This window comes from Aspergillus nidulans, chromosome VII (genome assembly GCF_000011425.1).
Source record: "Aspergillus nidulans FGSC A4 chromosome VII".
In the NCBI taxonomy this organism is placed as follows: domain Eukaryota; kingdom Fungi; phylum Ascomycota; class Eurotiomycetes; order Eurotiales; family Aspergillaceae; genus Aspergillus; species Aspergillus nidulans.
Window position 1 is genome coordinate 3,731,464 of NC_066263.1, and position 20,606 is coordinate 3,752,069.

Sequence of the window (20,606 nt, forward strand, 5' to 3'; positions counted from 1 at the left end):
CTCTAGAATTCTAAATACAGCTGCTGTACTCCGTCACTGTTGCCAGTTGTGTCTCCGGCCACGAGGTCGATTCAAGACAACAATCCAAAGACGGATAGACTAGATTGATCCTTCCTATGGCCACGGTTGTCTCGTCGAATCCACTCTAGTCATGAGAAGATGTCTACCCGGCATCTCGGTTCATCCCATATATATACATATTGTGCGGTATATCACCAATCATGCGGAGATAAACCGCCCAGGCTTCCCCAGCCACACATCCATATAGTCGAATGCCGTGCGGATCATGTCGCCAAACTCCCCTGGATACGTCTCACACTCCGTACAAGTATTGATCGTATGCTGCGCCCCCTCCACAAACGCAATGATCTTATCTGTTGTCTTCGTAGCAGCAAGATAGATCTTTTCCGCGCTCAGATACTCGTAATGTCTTGTGTTCCCCGTCGTCAGCAGGGGAACTGAGACCCCAGCGACACTGGAGATTGGTGCCATCTGCGAAGACGCCCAGTCCACGCCCGTGATATTGTCCGCCGACACCGCAAGATTCTTAGCGTCAACGCGGATGGTAAAGGCTGACAGGAAGCGGGTGACGGTCGTCTTGAGGGCGCCGTTGTAGAAGTTGGTTGTGTCGTCGGGGATTCCGGCTGGGGACACGCACGCTCGGCACGATCTGCGTCGTCGTTCGGTTACTCTTGTGCAGGAGGGGCCATTTGTATGCCGTATGGGAGAGGAAGCGGGTATCCTGGCTGATGATCTTGTTGTTGAAGCCAATGTAGTTTGTGTCTGCGATAACGAGGCCTTTGTCGCCAGTGTAGGTGGCGTTTCCAGACGGGATGAGCTGGTTGTGCTGGACGGCTGAGTCGACGAGACCATTCCAGCGCGACGCCACGGCTGCATAGAACTCCTTCACGAAGGAGGAGGTATAGTTTGCGCCGGCTTCGGTCCACCCGTTTGCCGGGCTGTAGAGGTTCACTGCCTCAGACGAGTTGGTGACAGCAGGGTTCAGCGACAGGAGAGTCATCGTCGAGAGTCCGTGATTTGCATCAATGAGCAGCACCCCATCCGCGGGCTCCGGCCCGTCCCTGGCGCTCGAGCAGGGGTAGATCTTCTCAGTCCCGTTACAGGCCGAAGCACCATTCTCGGCCACATCCTGGTACGCAGCCATTATCGCACCGCCGCCCGAATGGCCCCAGACAATCACCTTGTCAATGTCGCCCATAGCCCGCAGGAACTGCACTCCTGCTCCGACATCACTCATCATTGTCTCGAGGTCCAGATCGTTCATGAGACCCGTCTTGATCTGTGCATTGTTCAGACAGAGGGTCGTGTAGCCGCGCACGGGGAGCTCGCTGCACGGATAGAAGGTCGTGTAGTTCTGCTCTGCGTGCATGACCAGTATGCCAATGCTGGCTTTGGCGAAATCAGTGCCGGACAGGGACTGGAAAAGACCACCCACTACGCCTGTGCCAAAAGTTACAAGGGAAGGAATCGGCAGGGAGACGCTGCCCAGGTTGTTTCAGTGAGTTGGCTAGGCCATTTGCACCGGCAGCGAGCAGGGAGAGAAGGGTTGAGCGTTTCAAGAACGGCATGATTATGGTACGGTGTCTAGCATTGGAACTGACACTGCGTGATCGAGAACGCTTTATAGATCTCAGGAGCTGGCAGGTATTGATGACCATGTAAAGGGCTGTATATCCGGAGTATAGCCGGGACCAGATAAACTATGGAGTATTCGCCTCCACTCCAACCTATAACGGTGGTCTCATACGCGCGTCCAGCGGAGACTGTTTGAGCGGGAGATCCGCAGTTCAAGCGCAGTCACGCCACTGCTGTTCGGCAGTGTATTCGAACAGAGTAGTGCAGATACACCATAGCAGACAATCTAGTAGGGAGGTCGGCGTATAGCTCTGGGAATAGCAGCCAACCCCGACGTTTCGAGCTAGGGAAGTGGGGACTAAACCCCTAGAAGCAGCCATGGCCGAGCTATGGAGTCTGCAGGTACGGCCCTGACGATCATCAGTCTAATGCACAGTGGAACTGGTGATTCAAGGGGGACGTTTGGGATAAATAGATCCCGGAAAGTCTCTTAAGATGTCTACTGTAGGCGAGTACGAGCATACGTCGGGAGCAGTAGGTTACTCCCCTGGCAGTATTGTTAGTCTGTCTTGCGACGGCGTTTGATTTTCCTTTCTCTTGGATATCCTGGTTGTGTCGACGGTGCTCGTTTTCTTTTGGATTAGGCGCGGTAAATGCACTATAATCAAACGCCGGTGGAATTGGTGAGCAACAGAGCTATATATCTAGCCGTGGAGTCTTAGATTCCGAACAGTAACTATAGAGAGTTCCTAGAGTTCACATTCAGTTCCTTCATCACCAAGGGATCGATTTAATGCCATCTTGCAATCAAGCCTTGACATGAAATCTCGGGTAGGCATGTCTATCTAATTTTCCTGCTGATGCTCGTAAGGTAGGAGAGTGCACTTACATTCTGTCAGAGAGGTAGGAACATATATAACTTTCCTTCTGTTTCATAGTTCAGGAAATAGTACTGACCATCAGCTTGATTATCCAGCTCGAAAGCTGCTAACTAGCTAGGCAGCTAGTTCTAGTTGCATATCTAAACACGAGAGAACCCCGAGCATCTACACTAGCCTGAGACGCCACGGCCTGATAAGGCAGCTGTTTTTCATCCCTATATATACGGAGAAAATACTCCATTAGCGAGCTATACGGGTTAGGCTAAGTCAGAGCAGTGTCATGGCTCTGCAGGCCGTGATTTCGAGTTACGATTGCAAGCACCGGCAAACCCCATTTTCGATGTCAGTCTGCTATTACCATCCTAAGCAGCTATAATAATGACCCAGAATAGACTCCAAGGTGCATCCTGAGCATATTCTTGGAATAGACAGCGCGCTGTTATCCAGCATTATTGTTATACCAGCGTACAGGATAAACTACTGCCATTTCTGACTGCCTTCCTATAAAGCTAACTTTGCTTTTCAAAAGCATTCTACGAACGATCCCTTCATGTACAGAGTCCTCTTCTCCATGCTTAGGGTTCTGAAATGAGGCGCCAAAATGGTTGTTTGATGTTCTGATTGGCTGCCGTCTCAAGCAGGATATTGCCTTACAGTAATCTTCTCAGCGTTCTTCTGTGCTACTGAATAGAGTTTGTTCATTTCCAAATGATGTACAATAGAAATGCAGAACATATACTTCAAAATGAATGTACAGGAATCATGTCAAATCAAGATGAACATAAACGCCACTTGTCATATCATCATAACCATGTATTCCGGTGCCCATCAGCTTAAGCCCTATCCCTCGCAGCCTTATATAGCCCTCTGATATCCTCCTTCCACTGCTCCACATCCGTCCTCTGCACTCTTCGATCATACGTGAGTAGCCCGTTGACTTCTCCCTCAACATCAGTGGTCTGAGTCCAGACCGCTGCGCTGCACGCAAACTTTGTAACCTGCTCAGTCAACTCAGAGAGCAGATAGTGCGCGCGGTAGTTCCAAGTATCCAAGTCCTCGTCAATCTCGTATGTTTCTGGGATGGTGTTGATTGCCGCTTGTACGTTCCACAGGTTCTCGATCGAGACATTGTGGCCGATCCCGCCGAATTCGCCCTGCATGCCGATTCTTTGCGGGTCGTAGGCGACTGAAGGGGAGGAGTAGAAGGGGGTACCGCATTGCGGGTTGGCGTAGTGGTGGTTGTCCTGATTGGTACATTAGCAGGTTACTCGAAAGAGGTAGAAACGAAAGAGTGGAACTGTGCACACATACACTGTAGTCTCCAGCGCCATGGTCATTCCACCCGGAGGTTGAGTCTACGAGGCGTGTTGGGTCTAACTCCCTGACGCGCTCGGTGAGGGCGATTTCCGGCGCTGTGGTGAGCTGGCCCCAGCCTTCGTTGTACACAACCTGTTTGGTTATACTATTAATTGCGAGTTCAATTGCAAACCTGAAGAAGGCTTGTCGAGAGAGGATGAACATACCCATGTATAGATACTAGGATAATTCTTGAGCTGGTTAATCAAGAGCTCAAGTTGGCGGGCAAACTCCACCTGCTGCGCTGCGTTAGGAGTGCGCAGGGGCATAGAGGGCATGTCCTGGATGACGAGGAGGCCGAGTTCATCGCAGGCGCGGTAGAAGAGGGCTGGCTCGACTTTGATCTGTCATCATGTCTTATTAGAGCCTATCCAGACAAACTCCAGCAAAGGGAAGGAAAGACTCACATGCTTCCGCACCATGTTGAATCCCAGATCCTTCAGCACCTTCAGATCATAAACCATTGCTTCTCTTGTGGGTGGTGTGTAAAGTCCATCAGGCCAGAATCCCTGGTCAAGAGTGCCAAAGAGGAATTTGAATTCCCCATTCACAAGCGGACGGACGACCCCATTGACCTCGCCTTTGGAGATGGTGCGAAAACCCGTGTAGCTGGTGACTGTGTCATCTCCAAGGGTTACAGTGATGTTGTACAAGTTCGGTGTATCAGGAGCCCAGAGCTTGACGTTATCAACTTTGAATTTGAACTCGGTGTTTGCGGATCCGGAGTGTGTGGCGACTGTGTCTGAGCCATCTTCAATAGTGACTTTCACATCACTAGTGCTGTTTGACGTGCTATGGACGGTGACGGTGACTTAAAGGAATTAATACCAGTGAGAAAATAGAGAAAATTGGGACTTGAGGGTGCTTACCCTCGCCGTTCATATCAGCATTGACATCTAGCTTGGAAATGTGCTCGGCCGGGGCAGACTCGAGCCAGACGCTTTGCCAAATGCCACTGCATGGTCTGTAAAAGATGTGCGAGGGGTTCAGTGTCTGCTTGCCCAGGGGGACCATAGTGCCAGACGTGTCTGTTGGGTCGTAGACAAAAACCAGCCTGACTGTCGTCAGTACTTTGCTGCCGAAGAAGATGTGGAGGGACTTACAGTTCATTAGACCCCTTGAAATTGACATACTCCGTCACGTCAACTGTAAATTCAAAGTACCCTCCACGATGGAACGCGACGTTCTGTCCATTAATGAAGACCGTAGCTTCATTGTCCACTGCCCCAAAGTTTAGGAGGACACTGTTGCCTTGCCAGTCCTCAGAAACAGTAAAGTTTGTCGAAAGCCATGAGTAGAATAGGCTTTGGCCTTGGAGACCTATTCAACATCGTCAATATATATGGCCAGTGCCCTCTCATCCCCCGTTGCATTGGTGAAGGAGATCAAGCAATTGCGGAGGCTTACCAGAAAGACCACTCTCCAAACAAGATGGCACCAACACCTCCGTATCAAGACTCTGCCCAAAGGGCGGCGAATCAATTGCAGCCGCATTTCTAGCATCCCGATACTGCCAGACCCCGTTCAAGTTCTGCCATTGCGGCCGCTGTAGCTGGGGCCGAGGATACTCAGGCCACGGGTTCGTGCCGACTTCTTCCGTCCAATCTGTTGTCAAAGGGGGTTGTTGCAGGGCGTACGGTGTGGCCGCGGAGGTGAGGCCAGCGCCAATCAGAGAAACTTGAAGTAAGGGTAACATAGCCCTCGATAGGAGTGACATTTTGACTAGTTTCGTTTCTCCTTTCCTTCTACTTGTAACTTCCACCCGGCGACACTGGCGCATCTGCCCTCTTTATACCCGGCATCGCACTTTGTTCTGTCTTGGACTCGCCCATCCATCGGTCCAAATCAGAAGCGAAGTGGGCTGCTGGCACTCCAGGATCCTCTCTGCTCTGCAGCTGCACGAGTCACCTTCCTAACCAAGCGCTCCCCCCGCATCGCGGTAGTATCGCACCCATCCGTACTCCGTGCCTAGCGTCTCTGCAAGGTCGCTGATTGACGGATTCGGCTCTTGGCCGGATAGCGCGTGGACCCTGCCCCTGGGGCTGCGGAATAGAGGAAAGCCTCGCTGTCGATCATTATGGGGAAAAGCCTCGTGACTGGCTTTAACCGTAATTTGAACATGTATGGAGTTCTGTACAGTTTCCCAGAAGTGTTATCCCATGGAAGACAGAGCACAAAAATAAAGTAAACATGTTCCTGATCCGCGGTTTTAGACAGCTATAATCTGTGGCTGCACCCCTGCCCTGGTCGCGGTGATCCAAGTCTGGCACTCGCTGGCAGTGGTGGAGATTCCAGCCTGCATGCGGCTAGGCCGGTGATCCCTGCTTTGGCCGGTGATAGGATAGGGTACGGCCGGGTGATTATGTCGGCCATCATATCATGCGATACTGTTACAAAATCCTCGGCGCATATTCTTCCTTGGAAATTGACAGACGCCTCTCCGACTTGAATTCGATAGTCCGGGTATCGGAGTAACTGGGGTGGATTCTGTATATTGATCATCAGACAATCAACCCCTCAAAAAAACTCAAACTGGGGGACACTCTTTGATTGGACGGCAATACCCCAGACCCACGAGGGAAGTCAACCCTGGAACGGGGCTGTGTGGCGTGGCATCATTCGCCAATTTTCAGGCCACCATCAACACTTGCATTGTGGTGTCCAGTGACTGCCTCGAGGACTCGGGACCTGATCATACCGCATAGGGCTTGCATACTGGGCGACAAATCGGCTCTGTCAGCCACAGGGCTTAATCTCGGCCACATTTTCTTTTGTATCTGGTTGGGTACGTGTGCGTGGTCAGGTCATGCGTTATGATATATACTTGCATGTTATACCCAGGGTCTGGTATACAATGACCTCGTCCTCTCCTGCGACCTTGGTCTACAGGCCCAGGGACTTCGCTTCGGCCAGTACAATTGCTGGAATTTTCTGTTCTAGGCTCCCCTCGATAGGAGTCCAGCCTAGCAATCTTCGCGCCCGAACCGCCTTTGCCTTGACCGCATAATTGCCCACAGGCCGACCAGCGGGCGCTAGGATATCGCGGTCTTTCATCTCCACAACCATCATCTGCTCTGAGGGCAGGAGACCAAGAACGTACGCTTCGTTTGTGATCCTTCTGGATATATCGCCCCATAAATACGTCCCGCTTTCGACGAGGTAGTAGCCTTCCTCATTCCAGGTCAATTCCCCGCTGGAAATCGACTGCTCGATGAACCGCACATACAATCGCGAGAGATCGTAGACATGCACACAGTTCCACAATGTCTTACCGTCGGACAGTTGCAGGCCCTTTTTTTGTTGAAGAATAAGTTTCGCTAGGTTTGGAATCTGGTCTGAGCGCTGCGAGATCAAGCCCCGGCCTGCGCCGTATACAGTGGAGGGGCATATGATTGCGGTCTTGAGGGTGTCTGAGCCAGATGACAGGACAAATTTGTCCACGTTGCGGTGGGGGGCAGCATCTAATTTACCGGTTAATCCGTTCACACCGTGGAAGGATGAAGGTAGGGTAGCCGAAGTGACATACCAGGCAAAGACACAAGCTCCCCAATACCCTCCCAGTCATCAAAAGTCTTAACACATATTCCCTCGCCGCTCGAGTGCTGTTCTCGTGCGGATCAAGAAGGACATCCGTTCCGCTCGTATGAATGTAAATTCCTCCTCCTCGTGCTTCCAACCCGGAGACGATTGCCTCAGCTGAAGGGAGATGGTCTGCGCTCAGAGCGAAGTGAAGGACCAGATCGTGCTCGGCTACTGCTCTCGCGATGGCAGCCTTATCCTCATGGCTGGCGAAGAGCAAATTTATCTTTGGGTATGCAGATCTGAAGGTCATTTCGTAGGAAGTGTTACGGAGGAGCAAAGTGATGCTGCTCTCCCACTCTGGATGAGCATAGAGCAGTGCGTAGAGGACATCGCCGCCGACGTAGCCGCTCTGGAAGGCCGAGTTAGTGACTCGATGTAGACGGATGAGATGGAGTTGATACTGCTCCAGTAAGGAATATCTTTGATGATGGCATTATGGGTCCACGGTTGGTTGGTGTTTGTGAGGAGATGGGGTGATTTGAGCGGTTTTATGCACAGCATCGCTTACCAATCAACAATGAAGGTTCCTAACACTGATACGAGCACCGCCAACCTTTCCAACCGTCAAGAGCGCCAGCTAACTGCTCGTTCCTGTCAACAACACTCTTCTGACATTATTCGAAGCATAACCAGCGATGATGCCTAGGGCTATACCACAGAGATGGAGCAGTCAGGCAGCGATCCCAGAGTCCGTCAGGTACCACCCACTCAGGCAGGCAGCAGTGGCGGCCTCAAGCGCCTTCTCTACTCCTTTTGATCCTAGTTCGATCTCTGCACTCCACCTTCTCTCAGATTCGCCAATGGATTCGCACTGGACCCTGACCTCGAGCTGGTCTCTTGGCAGGACCCTTTTCCGAGGTCTGTCGCGAGAATTTCCTTAAAACGCCTCCCCTTTTTCCTGCCTCTGCGATTGTAGAGCCGCCTATTATCTATACGGGTGATGCTAATTCGCAATGTCTGTTAAGCAACCAGCAGAACTCTATTCGTACTTGGAGGAAGGCACACAGCTTGCCATCACGAGCGTCCACCTTGTCAACCAGGATCTGCCTCTGGGTGGGTAAGTTCCTCGGATCGGCAGCTGTCCACGCTGATCACAAACATAGTTGATCGCCTCATCGAACCACAAACAATAGCCCATTTTTTCAGTGCATGTGGCCATGGGACTCTGCCCAACGGCAAAACCGTTTCGTTGGAACTCCTCAAGGACACCGAGCTGGAACTGCTGCACAGGTCTCCGACAACAGATAATGACGAACGGGACATCATCACGCGGGTCATGACCCGCATCGGCTCGATTGAGGATGAGGCGCGGATGTGCATCGTCGGACGGAATATCTGGTCCGTCAAGAACCGCCTATGGGCGGGCATTACACCATTGTCAGAGCAGCGATGGAAAGAGAAGGGGCTCGACCAGCCGGATAATTTCGATACAGCTGCGCAGTATCTCTCGGCAGTGGTCGCGGTGTTCGAGTATCTTAACCGACCTAAAGTGCAGGAGAACATCCGGGACACGTTTAACTTGATTTCGCAGCATTTGGGAGAATTCGAAACAATAGTTAACGCGGAGAGGGGGAAGGGCCACCCCCATGTGAATGTGCGACAGCTGTGGACTGAGTATATCAAGGCTCATTTCGAGGTCATAACCGAGCGCGCACATCGCTGGGTCCTTGTTCATGTCAATGCCCTGCGGAAGCCGCTCATTCGTGACCTTGTGACCTACCGACCGGCGGATCTCGACAATCCGGATCGCGTGCAGTGGAAGATCACAGATCGGCTGCATATTCTGGCGGAGATTGCCGGGGTCGCAGACTATACTATCATGCTGCCAATGCACGGATATTACGGGTACACCGCGCCTTCAATTCCGGAAGGGGTCCTGCCCTCCCTCCGTTCACCCAAATGGGATGTCCGAAGCAAGGCGTACGGGCCATATATGAAGACAATTTCTCGCATCCAGCAAGTGCAAAATATACTTGATCGAAGGGAGCGCGAGGGACATGTAGAGTACCATATCGCGGATCCTATCCAGTTTCAGCGGACGACCGAAATTCAACTTGGTTGCCAGCATCGGGCTAGGCGCGAGATCCGAGGAGAGCCAGTGGAGCCTGTACCCAAGGAGCCGTGGATTACGGACATTCTGCATTGGATGAAGACCGATGAGCACCGGGTTGGATTTGTCGTCTATAGGTTGACGTATGGGCAAAACGAAGCAGACTGGAATGCGTTCCGAGAGAAGTTCGAGGCCCATCTGTCGGACTGGGGAAGCGGACAGACTGGGTCTGCAGCTCTCAAGCCTCATCTGGCCCTACACTGGCGTGATGGAAAAGACCTAGGGATCCCTGAGGATGACGTTGAGGCAGCCAGAAAGTGCGGCTTCTCCTGCCAGCCCTTTTATAGACTAATATGCTAACTGAGATCAGACACTACCTTGATACCTACACAGCCTCTACGGACCATCCGCTTACCCTACTCGACCACATCAACCAGCGAGCCTTCCTGGCAGTTGACACCTCTAGCTATACTTCTTACACAACTTCCACTTACACCGCCAGCACAAGCTACGTCCTTCCGGGCGATTTTACCGGCTTCATTCTCGCAGTCGACCCCGAGTTCGACCCCAAGAAAGGCCCCGACCGCCCTGACGAAACGCCCGGTTTTTTCGGCCAGCTCCGTATCCTGGGAAGCCTAGTCTGGGGCGATCTTCTCAGCATGCTTGCCTCTCAGTGCGCCATCCTCGAGGACCTCTGGCCGCTCGCGATTGATCACCCGGACCAAGTCTATGCGGGATCCCTTGTGCCATTGGTCGTCAAATCGTGGCGTATACACAATGGTATCCGGGGTATCCTGATGAACCAGATGATGGAATACGTCAAGGCCAGAGTTGAGGACCGGGCGTGGCCTGTTACAGCTACACCAGCGGGAGACTCACCACAACGAGCGATTACGAACGCCACCACCACAACTCAAACGGACAATAACTCCGGCGATGGCAATGGAGGTAACAATACCATCAGAACACCCCGATACTTACTACCCGAGCTTGTACCGCCTGCGGACCCCGCGGAAGCCAATATCCAGAGGCACATGCTGTTTCAGTTTGCGCGCCACCTACGCCGGAACGGACAAACGGAGCAGGCCATTATAGTAGAGCAAGTGATACGGGCCCCGCGCGGGGAGTTGCCTGATATGGATGAGGTGCAGAGGAGGATGGAGCTGGAGGGGATTACTCCTGGCGAGACGAGGTCTGCTCCTCTGTCGTGGCAGGAACAGGGACAAAATCAGGAAGAAGACGAGGGATGTCCGATGCAGTAATTAGTCTTTCACCTTATCTACCCACAGTATATAGCTTGTACATGTAATACGTAATTCTGCCAGGTCTTTTCACAGAAACTAATTCCAATTCTTCTCATCTCTTCTCCGGACTAGACAAGTCAGCTCAATACTCATCAAAGCACATTCAACATATCATTCCGGCTTCATACTACCCTACCTACTGTGCCAAATCTCAACTCCCATTGCCATTAACATCCCTCACCCGTCCAACTTCAAGAACACTCTCCTGCGTCGGACTCACACTCCAAACACCCCTTATTTCCAACCCAACCTTCCGAAGTAAGTTGGCCCACTCGCTTCTCGACCGCTCTACGCCCGACCCGAGGCACATCATCTGGATATCCAGGGATGCTTGAAAAAGGGGGGTGTCCATGTCGGGCAGGACAAAGTCGACGATGAGAATCCGTGAATCCGGACCCATGGCGCAAATTGTATTCTGCAGGATCTGCACACACGCTGTCCGGCCAGTCGTGGAAGATGGAGCGGAAGTAGTAGATGAGTGCCCCTGCGTGCAGTCAGCCTTGGAGACTAGTGAAAGAATGGTGTACTGGAAGAGGGTGGATGTACCTTTAACAGGCTGCTGATCGAAAAAGCTATATCCCATCACTTCAATTCCCTTCCTCTCGAGCTGAATCTCGTTCCTTGCTACCACAGTGGGTAAATCCTGCAATATCAACCTTCCCCGGAAGTACGGGTACCGCTCAAGGAACCACAGCAGATCATGGCCTTCGTTTCCGCCGATATCAATCATGAACACGTTCTCGTCTTTTTTGGCAGCTCCGTCTTCAAATGAAGGAATAGAACGCAGAAGCCTCTCGACAGGATAAATATCGAACCACCGCGCTTGCCCCTCCCGTCTACTAGCCATCAGCGCATTAAACCGTGCCTGCTGGCCCGGTCTCTCTTCCAGCCACTCGAACTGGCTCTGCCCTGTTGCCCAGCGCATCGGTGAGGCGTCGTAATCTGTTGGCATCATATAGGCGTTCTGTGCCAAGTATGAGGGGAGCACGGAGAGGGTGGGCATTGTCAAGTCGTATCTGACTCATCAGCAACGAACTCATCGAGTGGAAGGATAAGGATAGCTCAAAGGGAGAGGGTATTGGTAGCGCGCAACACGTACAAGCAACGAAGGCCGTCCCGCCCAAGCGGCTTCGTCATGATCTCCGTTTTGCTGTTCGCGCTATATATTGTTTCTGGCTCGGCGCATTCGGGGTTGAGGTTGGAGTCGCAGAGCCCCAGGCTGGTAGCGACGCGCATCAAGCGGGCTTTTTCATGAATCTTATCAGACACGGCCATCCTTGAAAGAGGGAGTCAGTGGCGTACCGATAAGATCACTCTCCGCATTTGTCCGCACAGACAGCTCTGATGCTGAGAGTCCGTGATTGCGGCCATCCCTTGCATTCTTTACAAGCAGTTCAAAGACACCCAGGTCTATTAGGGCCCGGATTGTTGCGTTCTGAGGGGGCTGGAAAGGGTCTAGTCAGGATACGCGCATGATGCTGGTCTGGGGTGGCGAACCTGGTACATCAGTCGACGGGCCGTCTCGGCGGGCGTCTCTGCGGCGAGACGTAATCTGTCGATAAGGGTTAGGAGGTGGTGGTGGCTTTGTGGTGACTGCGAGGAGCTAGTGTCTATGATTGCGGCCGAGCGGATGTCTTCCACAAGGGAAACGAGGGTCGGGCCTTTGATGGAAGTAAGCAGGCCGATAGAACCCATTATTGAAGATAGTCTTAGGATGTGAGATAAAGAAATACGTGAAGTATATATGCGTATCGAACACTATGTAAGGTGGGTGGAGTATCAAGATATATGAATATAGAGAGGACTGAAGCCATACCGCGGAGCCTTGCTTTATATAAACTCCTAGCGAGAAAAGTCTATTCCGATGTCATAGCTGGGCCCATCAGTAGTCAGGAGGCGTTCTCTCCATAGCTGAGACGAGATGCCAGTGCCGTGGCATTGATTCTATGCTTGTCCTGTGAACGATCTGGCGCCACATAAGGCCACAATCGCCTGTAAGAAGAATCCCTAGCAAAAGCTGAAGCATAACCAAAGCAAAAAGTTTAGCCGAAAAAAAAAAAAAAAAAAAAAAAAAAAGGTAATAAAAAAATCAGGACACATCAGAAAAACGAAATCTAGCCTTGCGCAAGCCACGTCTGAGCTCTGCCATGTAAGTCTTACAGTGGCGCTGAAGCGATCTGGAATGGTCGAGCGGGCTTTCCTACTGGCCTAATTGAGATTCTCAATTGACGTAGCTCTCGCTAGATATTTCCCTTGTTGGTGAGGAGTCGAACACAGATGTTGCACGAAGCGAGTTAGGGTTTGGATCTGGCAGCACGAAGCCAAGCCGAAGATCGATCCTGAGATAGCCTTAATGGTCTTAGATGGCGCTCTGAGGCGATGAGTCTGCATGATGACGGCTTCCATAATCAGCCAATCATGCACCGTCGATCCTGAAGAGATATGAATGACGGTTTCGCAAAGAGTCATTAGTCAAATTCCTTGTTCTGTATCCTTGCCCGACGTCACTGGGCGTAAGCCACAGCGCAATAGATCTCAGGTAAAAATACAGGTTACTAACTCTGGCTGCTGGACCAGGTACAGAATTTTGACAAGAAGCCGTGTTCCCGCGCTTTGTGCCTAAGTAGTATTTGTTATCCCTTTGAACTCCTTTGAAACGATACTTGTCAATTAGCTAGCCACGGTAGCTGGCGGCCACCCGGGTCTAGTGAGCCGTGTCAGCGCCGAATAACAGCGTACTGATCTTAGCTACCTATTTCCTTATTAGCTGCAGCCATCCCAGATCAGTGAGAGATAGCTGTAGAATACGTGAAAGGAAGTGCTATAGCATCTTTTAATGCGGAGGGCTTGGAGAAGGAACATGATTGTAGGCGGATCTGGAGTAAGTCATTCAAACTGTGGATTTGGTGGGAGATAAGGCTTCTAGCTTGCAGCGAGCACGGGCAGCTTGGCCTTCGTAGTCGTCCAGTTGAATGGTCAGCTGGCTTAGTTCTAAGGCAGAAGAACCTGGTAGACGGGGACGCCTGAGGAGAATCACTCAGTGGATGAGCCCTAAGGGCAACATACGTGATTAAGCTGCTTGAATGGCAAACCAGCAACATGCTGGAAGTTTTCCAGAAGAGATAGCTATGTTCCCAAGGGCCAAGTCTATCATTGCCTGAGCACGAACTCACTGTACGGGCCTAGTCTCGTAAACAGCAGTCGTGATAGGGTAAAGAAACTCATAGAATCTCTCAACGTATCCCTCAACATGGTCATAGGCAAGGCCCTGTAGTCGGCAATATCCATTTATTCTTCTCAGTACGGGGCGTAACTACTATTAAAATACACTACTGAGCAGCTGCCTTCGCGTGCAGACCGCAACATGGCCGAGTTGTACTGTCCCAGGGTTAGCTAAATATTGGAAACAGTTCTAGGTCAATATCCGCTATATGCTATCCTACAGGTAGGGCAGCGTATCCTACTTACTGCAGGAACTATGATGGGTGGCAGTTGCCCTGCCTAGGCTCATTCTTGCTCCCAGGGAACTACAAAAAGACCCTATCCGCTTCCAGAGACAGCGCCCATTCTCTGCGCCAGTCGAGACTCGAGCTATTCTTCCGTCTCAAACCTCCAGCATCACGTTCAATTTTTATAGAGACGTATCCTTTATCTCGTTCCGAATCCTATTGCAAGACTTTTACTCAACCCCTTATAGCTCTGCGCTACCCGCGCCGTACTTGCTCCAATAAGCCAAAGCCACCCAATTAACGAACTATCACACCCGCGCAACAATCACCAGCAGCATCAAAATGTCACCTTCTTCCCAAACTTTCAACAACCTCTACCTGATTGTCTCGCACGGATTCTGCTCGGCGCGAGGGTACCATGGCAACGACGATAAACAGCTTCTCGCAGTCATCAACCAGTCCCTCCGCTTCGACAACTGGGCCAGAGTCGCTCTATTCGCTTCAGACGAGACTGGCAATGTGCATTTGTGCCCAACACTCTGCAACGATGTTGATGCGCGCGAGGACATTCGGCGTGTTATGGATCGGCTCGGCAACGAGATGAATAAGTATGGAGAGACATTGATGCAAATGCGTGCGGCGGCGCAAAGAGCGGATCTAGAACGTCAAGAGCAAGAGCACCGGCGGCGAGAGCAGCAGCATCAGGGACAGCAGCAGCGCTCGGTGCTGTCAGGACCGAACGCGCAGAACGGGCAGGATGCACAGTCGGGGGAGAATGAAGCGCCAGGACAGACAGGAGAATCAGGAGAGAACGGTCAGGCCGGCCAAATGAGTCAGGCCCCTCAAGCGAGTCAGGACGGTCAGAATGATGAGGTCGAGCAAGCGGAACAGGCCGGACAAGACGCAGCGCAAGGGCAGGGCGAGGAACCGCAAGGACGAAGGCAGACACTCCGTCACCGGATTAGACGGGTTCGGTGGGCATCCCCGCTCAGCTGGGGCTCCCGGACACCGCCGCCGACGCCGCAAGACGTGCGAGACCAGCGCAGTAGCCAGCGGGATAGCCAGCACCTACGGGAGAATGGCGAGGAGCAGGTGGCGGCGAGTACGCGCACGAGTGCCGGTGCGAGGGCCAGTACGACTGGAACCCCAGACACGGCAACCCTCCAAGCAGTGAGCGAGGAGGAAGGTGCTCTGTATCGTGCTATTGAACGAGCGCTTGACGAACTATACGATATCTGCCCGGTTGGCCCACTGCTACATGACGACGATGGTGACGTGCCCATGCAGGACGGGAATGCCGTCAATGGCAACGCTGGCATGAATGGTGATGAGTCTATAGGTGACTGTGTCGGGAATGGAGAGTTATAGTAGATGACCAAGAAATCGATCTGGTGTGGACTGGCTCTGCCCAAAGTTTGCTGGTTTATTCTGGCATTCATCGTTTCTGGATGAGGCTTTATTGATACATGGGTGGAAGAGCAGAGTGTATTCGTAAAGTGACTGAGGGAACTATGAACCATGCCTAGCGGCAAAGGCGAATGTACTACAGAAATTTGGAGGGAGCTTGTCACTTTCAGAATGCACTCATTGACCTGGCATCCCTACCCCATTGGCGAATCCGTGCTTGATCCAGTTGCTCTGCATTCTTTTATTGAAAGGCAGGATTCCCTGCCGAGTAATCACTCCATCGCGATGGTCAAAAAGTCCGCATGCGTCTGACGGGACAAGTGCGTTTAATATGAATCGGCCATCGTATCATGACCACTGCTTTATAAGAAGGCGGATTTATAGAAAGTGGGCTTGCAATTATAGCGTACCAGCTATCCCTAACTACAGGCTGGATCTTGTTGCTCGACAGTCTCAGTATCCGCCTTGCTATACCAAGAAAGCTGCTACACCGTATTAAGCGCCTCCTCCAGAACGACAACAACCCTGCGCCAGAAATCTGCCCTGAAAACGTCGTCATCCCATCTGGCCACTGGTTCTGTCGCTGCAGTTCCAAATGTCCCGTTCAGACACCGCATCATGATGGTATACACCTCATCAAGGACAAGGTCTTTGCTATCCTCAACCCACATCTCGACAATCCTAAGTCGGGCCCAGAAATCGGTGTCGAGAGGTGCTTGGATCTCTTCCGCGTACCAGTCGAATGTCCGCTGATGCCAGATCTCAAGCAATAAGACAGTGAACTCGAGAAGGCTGTTTCGCGCAATGGGGGGCTCAAAGGACCGAGTATCGCTGCCGAAAAAGTCGCGCAGGATTAGCGGTTTGGGGAGGAGGAGAGATGCACTGGCGGAAGCTCTTGTGAGCGTCGAGGCGTTGGCCTTTGAGAACCAGATAGTGTCGCTGGTCAGAGGGTGAGAGGGTTGAAGCCAGCGGGTAGGCGAGAGCTGGAGGATCGATGAGGCGAGGAAGAACGAGAGGCGCAGTTTCTGCGCCGTCGTCCAGCTCCCTGGAGCAGAGTGACGAATGACCGTGTCCATGGTCGTCAGGTCCGCCGTTGCAGGTGTCTGGGAGGGTGAGAGCGCGGGATGGAGTTCGTTCCAGGTGCAGGAGCCTGCTTGAGAGACGTGCAGCTCCAGCATGCGGCCCTGCTCTTCGGCGGTTGTGATGAGCTGGCAGAGGTCGTTGGAAACTCTGCCTGACGATTGGCCCGGGGTCGGTTGACCATAACTGTCAGACTGAGATTCGAGCTGTAATGCAGGGTAATACTCGGAAACCCTACCTGGCCCTGTTTGGTATGACTTTAGCATCCACGGTATAATACCCCTTGATGATGCTGGGCATCCGAAAGCCAACCGTAAACACAAACGGCTGCTTTGCCACATTTTCCTGGCTTCTCTTTTTCAGCTCCGTTCCACTCGGCAAGAAGAGCGCGGCCGTATGCGTTGTATGGCAGTCGTTGTCAAGGCCTGCGGATATCGCTGTATACAATCGCTCAGCCGCGCGGCTAAGAACATCAGCGTTTCCAAGCGAATCTAGACTTGGGCTCGCATTCGCATTGACATTGCTTCCTCTAGATCCTGGCCTCGAGGCCGTTCGTGCAACCTTTCCAGTCAGTCCTTCCTCGCGCTGGGGCTCGATGGTCACCCTCAACCTAGCCAGGAGCACGGTCGTATAATCCAGTCTCTCGAGCAAGCGATCAAAGTCCCTTCGCTGACTTGCCGACGTGATCAGCTGCCTTTTACCCCAGGCTCTCCCTCTTCCAGTTCCTTTACCCCCCTTCCCAGTCGTCGAAGGAAACCCGGCCAGTCGCTCGGCGATATCAAAGACGGCTTCTCCGCATTTCCGAACGGTTGAAACATAGACATCTTTTCCATCCCCGAGAGACCGTTCAACAGCCATTACAACGTCTGGCTCGGCGAAGTAGACCGCGTGCGGCTGGTGGAGTATCTCTGCCACTCTCTCTTCTCCAAGATCTCCCGCCTGGGACTTGAGTATACTCTCTAGGTCCTTCTGCAGCAGGAAGTGCTGTCTCTGAAGTGTGTCCGTCAGTTCCTCCAGCGTCTTTACCATCTCTCGTGAAGACTGGTAATGCGGTTTACTTGAGTTCACTGAATTGATCACCATCGGTAGGCCGCCAATGACCACGCCGAGGACCTGGAGACCGGGATCACTTTCGCGCCCGATTCGGCCCATTGCAGATCGAGACTGGGGATGCATTGCATATTGTTTCAAGTGTCTCATCGATCTTGGTGGATTGTTTGCCGAGGGCTCCGGTCGGCAAACGTCATTGAAAGCTTGATTGCTCGACCCATGGTTGGGTTGGCCGAGTCGGTAACTGTCGATACCGCATTCGATGGGATGTTTATTCGTACCATAACCGGCTTGAATAGGGTCTATTATTAGTGCTGTTCTGGGCTGGCAGATGCGGAAAAATAGCAAGGAAATATGCAGGTCTCGAGTCTGGGATCTAGGTTCTCTTCTTGTAGAACATCCACACATACATTAAAGAGAGGCCCTCAGCTCCTATCAGCTACTCATACTCCGTTGCTGGTAAGGCCGTTATCAATTACATTGGCGAGATCGAAACTTGAAAAGGGAATCAAGAAAAAGCGCAAGAAACTAGACTGCTGGAAATGGAGTAGGTGCTAGCATCAGGTGCCTACCAGGGTATTAGTTGCCAGCATTTAGGGCTTGAGACAACGAACACGTAGGTATACACCTTACCCTAATTCAGTACTGGTCTATACTCTTGTTTTTGAGAAGAGTTCATATCCAGGACGGAATGCAAATCCTTCTACTATGATTCTAATAAACATCCAAGCCTAATCATTCATTACCCGCTCAGCCCTAGGGAGATCTCTTCCTTGTCGAAAAGAGCTGCAACGCCAGATAGCTCACAACACCCGTAAAGCACAGCCCGCTAATAACCCCGAAACCCATAAGATACTTCGGCTTATCGTTGTCCGGAAACAGGTATGCGCCATAAATCTGTGCCAGGTTGCCCATCGCATTGACAAGCGCCAACGAAATGCCCCTGACTTCTCTCGGCATCTCGCCAAAGCTCACGGACGCATACGCCAAGGAGAGTCCGTTTGATGCCCACAGTCCCATTGCCATAATCACAAGGAGCGCATAGCGCGCCTTGAGGTCGTAAACGACGCAGATGACGATACTGCAGATCATGGCGACGCTCATCATTGCGACGAGAACGTACCCGCGCCTGGACTGGTGTCGGTCCGCAAAGTAGCCGGTTATCGCGTTGCACACAAAGGCCGCGGCGTAGATGGGGATGACCATGTATTGGGCCATGTTGCCCTTGTACCCGAGCCCGGAGACGAGGGTTGGGTAGAAGTAAGAGAGCGTGGACGAGCCGACGATGGCCTACTGCTTGTTAGCGATATTGCGCTTCTGCATTGAGAAAGGGGATGAGCGGAATATACCATATATCCAACAACGAATAACCACGTCTTCCAGTTACTCAAACTGGTCCGGAGTGCCTGTCCGTGACCCAAGGCTTCAGCATCCCCATCAACCATCATCGCCTCGGCCGCCATCCGCGCCATAGCAAGCTCCCGCTCCCTCTCGTTGAGTTTCTTCGTTGTTGCAGGAAAGTCAAGCAACAGGAAGGACGCAATAATGGACACGCCGGCTGTTGCGGCTCCCTCGACAATGAAGAGCCATCTCCACCCCTCGATTCCATGCACCCCCTCTAGCCCCCCCACAATACCGCCAGCTATCAAGCCTCCAAATGCACCCGATAGGATTGCGGCTGAAATATATACAGCAAACCTCTTACTCTGTTCGGACTTTTTGTACCAAGAGCTGATCACCAGTAACACGCCCGGTGCGAAACCGGCTTCTAGAACGCCCATAGCGACTCGGAATCCAATGAGCGCCTTGTACGTCTGCACGTACGCCATGCCGATAGTGACACAGCCCCAGGCAAACATGATGCAAGGCAGGTAGATGTTGGGCTTGATCTTTGAGAGGAGCATATTGGAGGGTACCTCAAAGATCACGTAGCCGATAAAGAAGACAACGAGGGCGATTGAATAGCGGTTCGAAGTAAGTTTAAGGTCGGTTTCCATGCCGGCAACTTTGGCGTTGCCGATACTGTACTCACTTGTCAGCTGCCTTTCATCCAGAGGGGTGCTGGAAGGGTCAATGTACTTTGTTCGGTCCATGTAGCTAAGGAGGTACATGATCCTATTGGCTTGGTCAGCTTTACATTTACGACAACACCAAGGGAGAAGGATCATACCAGATACACGGTAACAGGTATAGATCGATCTTGCGGACCAACCGCTTCTCCTCCTCTGTGCCAGGAACATAGCCTGCCACGAGCGTCTCATGGGCAACGACAGGTTTCCCCTCAATGTCCTCGACCTCGGTCATGGAGGCTGAGTCGTGGTTGGCTTTCTTCATAACGGGTTCCCAACGAAAAGGTATAAGACGGTCAAAGATGTGGTTTGAGACTGGGAACCAAGCAAAGGGTACCGTGAACAGGCTGAACGGTTTTAGGGATAGACTCAGAGAGAGGAGAACTCCACGTTTTATAGATCGGCGTAGCCAAGTCCTATCTTTGCATGGACATTGACAAGCCCTCAACCCCGGAGCATGCGACACCGGATACGAGAACGCGGTATATTCCAGCCGATTTCAATGGCTAGAGGCTATGAGTGACGCATGGCCTGATTGATGCCCGGGGTTGCAGTGGGTTCTCCATATCGCCACCCCCAGCATGCGGGATGGAGCCGTCTGGGGTGACGGGGCTACAGTCTGACTCGTACGGCGCTCTAAAGTAAGGGGAAAGATCCTCGAGTCATCGGTGGAGTCCCTGAGAATCTGGATGGAGATGAATGACCGCGAGTCGAGGTATGCGCGGCACGCGGCCACTTGGGTCTCTTTATGACGTTCGCGACGAGGACACTCGGAGTTGATC

The 20,606-nt window shown here is 52.2% G+C and overlaps 8 protein-coding genes across 8 annotated transcripts, besides 1 other annotated feature; 2 read left to right on the forward strand and 6 right to left on the reverse strand.

Annotated features, from left to right (window-relative positions):
* Window positions 1-20,606: part of a sequence feature (contig 1.39 809..240080(1)) that runs on past both edges of the window.
* Window positions 220-1,589, reverse strand: ANIA_02394 (uncharacterized protein; the record flags this gene model as incomplete). Its single annotated transcript, XM_654906.1, has 3 exons — window positions 220-597; window positions 659-1,380; window positions 1,457-1,589. The coding sequence occupies 3 exons, from the start codon at window positions 1,587-1,589 to the stop codon at window positions 220-222; spliced, it is 1,233 nt and encodes a 410-aa protein (XP_659998.1).
* ANIA_02395 (putative hydrolase) lies at window positions 3,154-5,550 on the reverse strand (the record flags this gene model as incomplete). Its single annotated transcript, XM_654907.2, has 7 exons — window positions 3,154-3,721; window positions 3,789-3,926; window positions 4,001-4,177; window positions 4,241-4,644; window positions 4,703-4,887; window positions 4,937-5,153; window positions 5,241-5,550. 7 exons carry the CDS (start codon window positions 5,548-5,550, stop codon window positions 3,311-3,313), a joined length of 1,842 nt encoding a protein of 613 aa, XP_659999.1. The 3' UTR covers window positions 3,154-3,310.
* ANIA_02396 (uncharacterized protein) lies at window positions 6,717-7,665 on the reverse strand (the record flags this gene model as incomplete). The annotated part of the gene is made up of 2 exons (XM_654908.1): window positions 6,717-7,124; window positions 7,360-7,665. The coding sequence occupies 2 exons, from the start codon at window positions 7,663-7,665 to the stop codon at window positions 6,717-6,719; spliced, it is 714 nt and encodes a 237-aa protein (XP_660000.1).
* ANIA_02397 (uncharacterized protein) lies at window positions 8,369-10,777 on the forward strand (the record flags this gene model as incomplete). Its single annotated transcript, XM_654909.2, has 3 exons — window positions 8,369-8,472; window positions 8,562-9,782; window positions 9,836-10,777. 3 exons carry the CDS (start codon window positions 8,369-8,371, stop codon window positions 10,725-10,727), a joined length of 2,217 nt encoding a protein of 738 aa, XP_660001.1. The 3' UTR covers window positions 10,728-10,777.
* On the reverse strand, window positions 10,921-12,464 carry ANIA_02398 (uncharacterized protein; the record flags this gene model as incomplete). The annotated part of the gene is made up of 4 exons (XM_654910.1): window positions 10,921-11,785; window positions 11,869-12,013; window positions 12,072-12,213; window positions 12,267-12,464. 4 exons carry the CDS (start codon window positions 12,462-12,464, stop codon window positions 10,921-10,923), a joined length of 1,350 nt encoding a protein of 449 aa, XP_660002.1.
* ANIA_02399 (uncharacterized protein) lies at window positions 13,660-14,280 on the reverse strand (the record flags this gene model as incomplete). The annotated part of the gene is made up of 5 exons (XM_654911.1): window positions 13,660-13,792; window positions 13,836-13,871; window positions 13,943-14,037; window positions 14,098-14,162; window positions 14,238-14,280. 5 exons carry the CDS (start codon window positions 14,278-14,280, stop codon window positions 13,660-13,662), a joined length of 372 nt encoding a protein of 123 aa, XP_660003.1.
* ANIA_02400 (uncharacterized protein) lies at window positions 14,561-15,586 on the forward strand (the record flags this gene model as incomplete). Its single annotated transcript, XM_654912.1, has 1 exon — window positions 14,561-15,586. One exon carries the CDS (start codon window positions 14,561-14,563, stop codon window positions 15,584-15,586), a length of 1,026 nt encoding a protein of 341 aa, XP_660004.1.
* On the reverse strand, window positions 16,111-20,089 carry ANIA_02401 (uncharacterized protein; the record flags this gene model as incomplete). The annotated part of the gene is made up of 6 exons (XM_654913.1): window positions 16,111-16,891; window positions 16,944-17,869; window positions 18,563-19,045; window positions 19,105-19,373; window positions 19,461-19,870; window positions 19,926-20,089. The coding sequence occupies 6 exons, from the start codon at window positions 20,087-20,089 to the stop codon at window positions 16,111-16,113; spliced, it is 3,033 nt and encodes a 1,010-aa protein (XP_660005.1).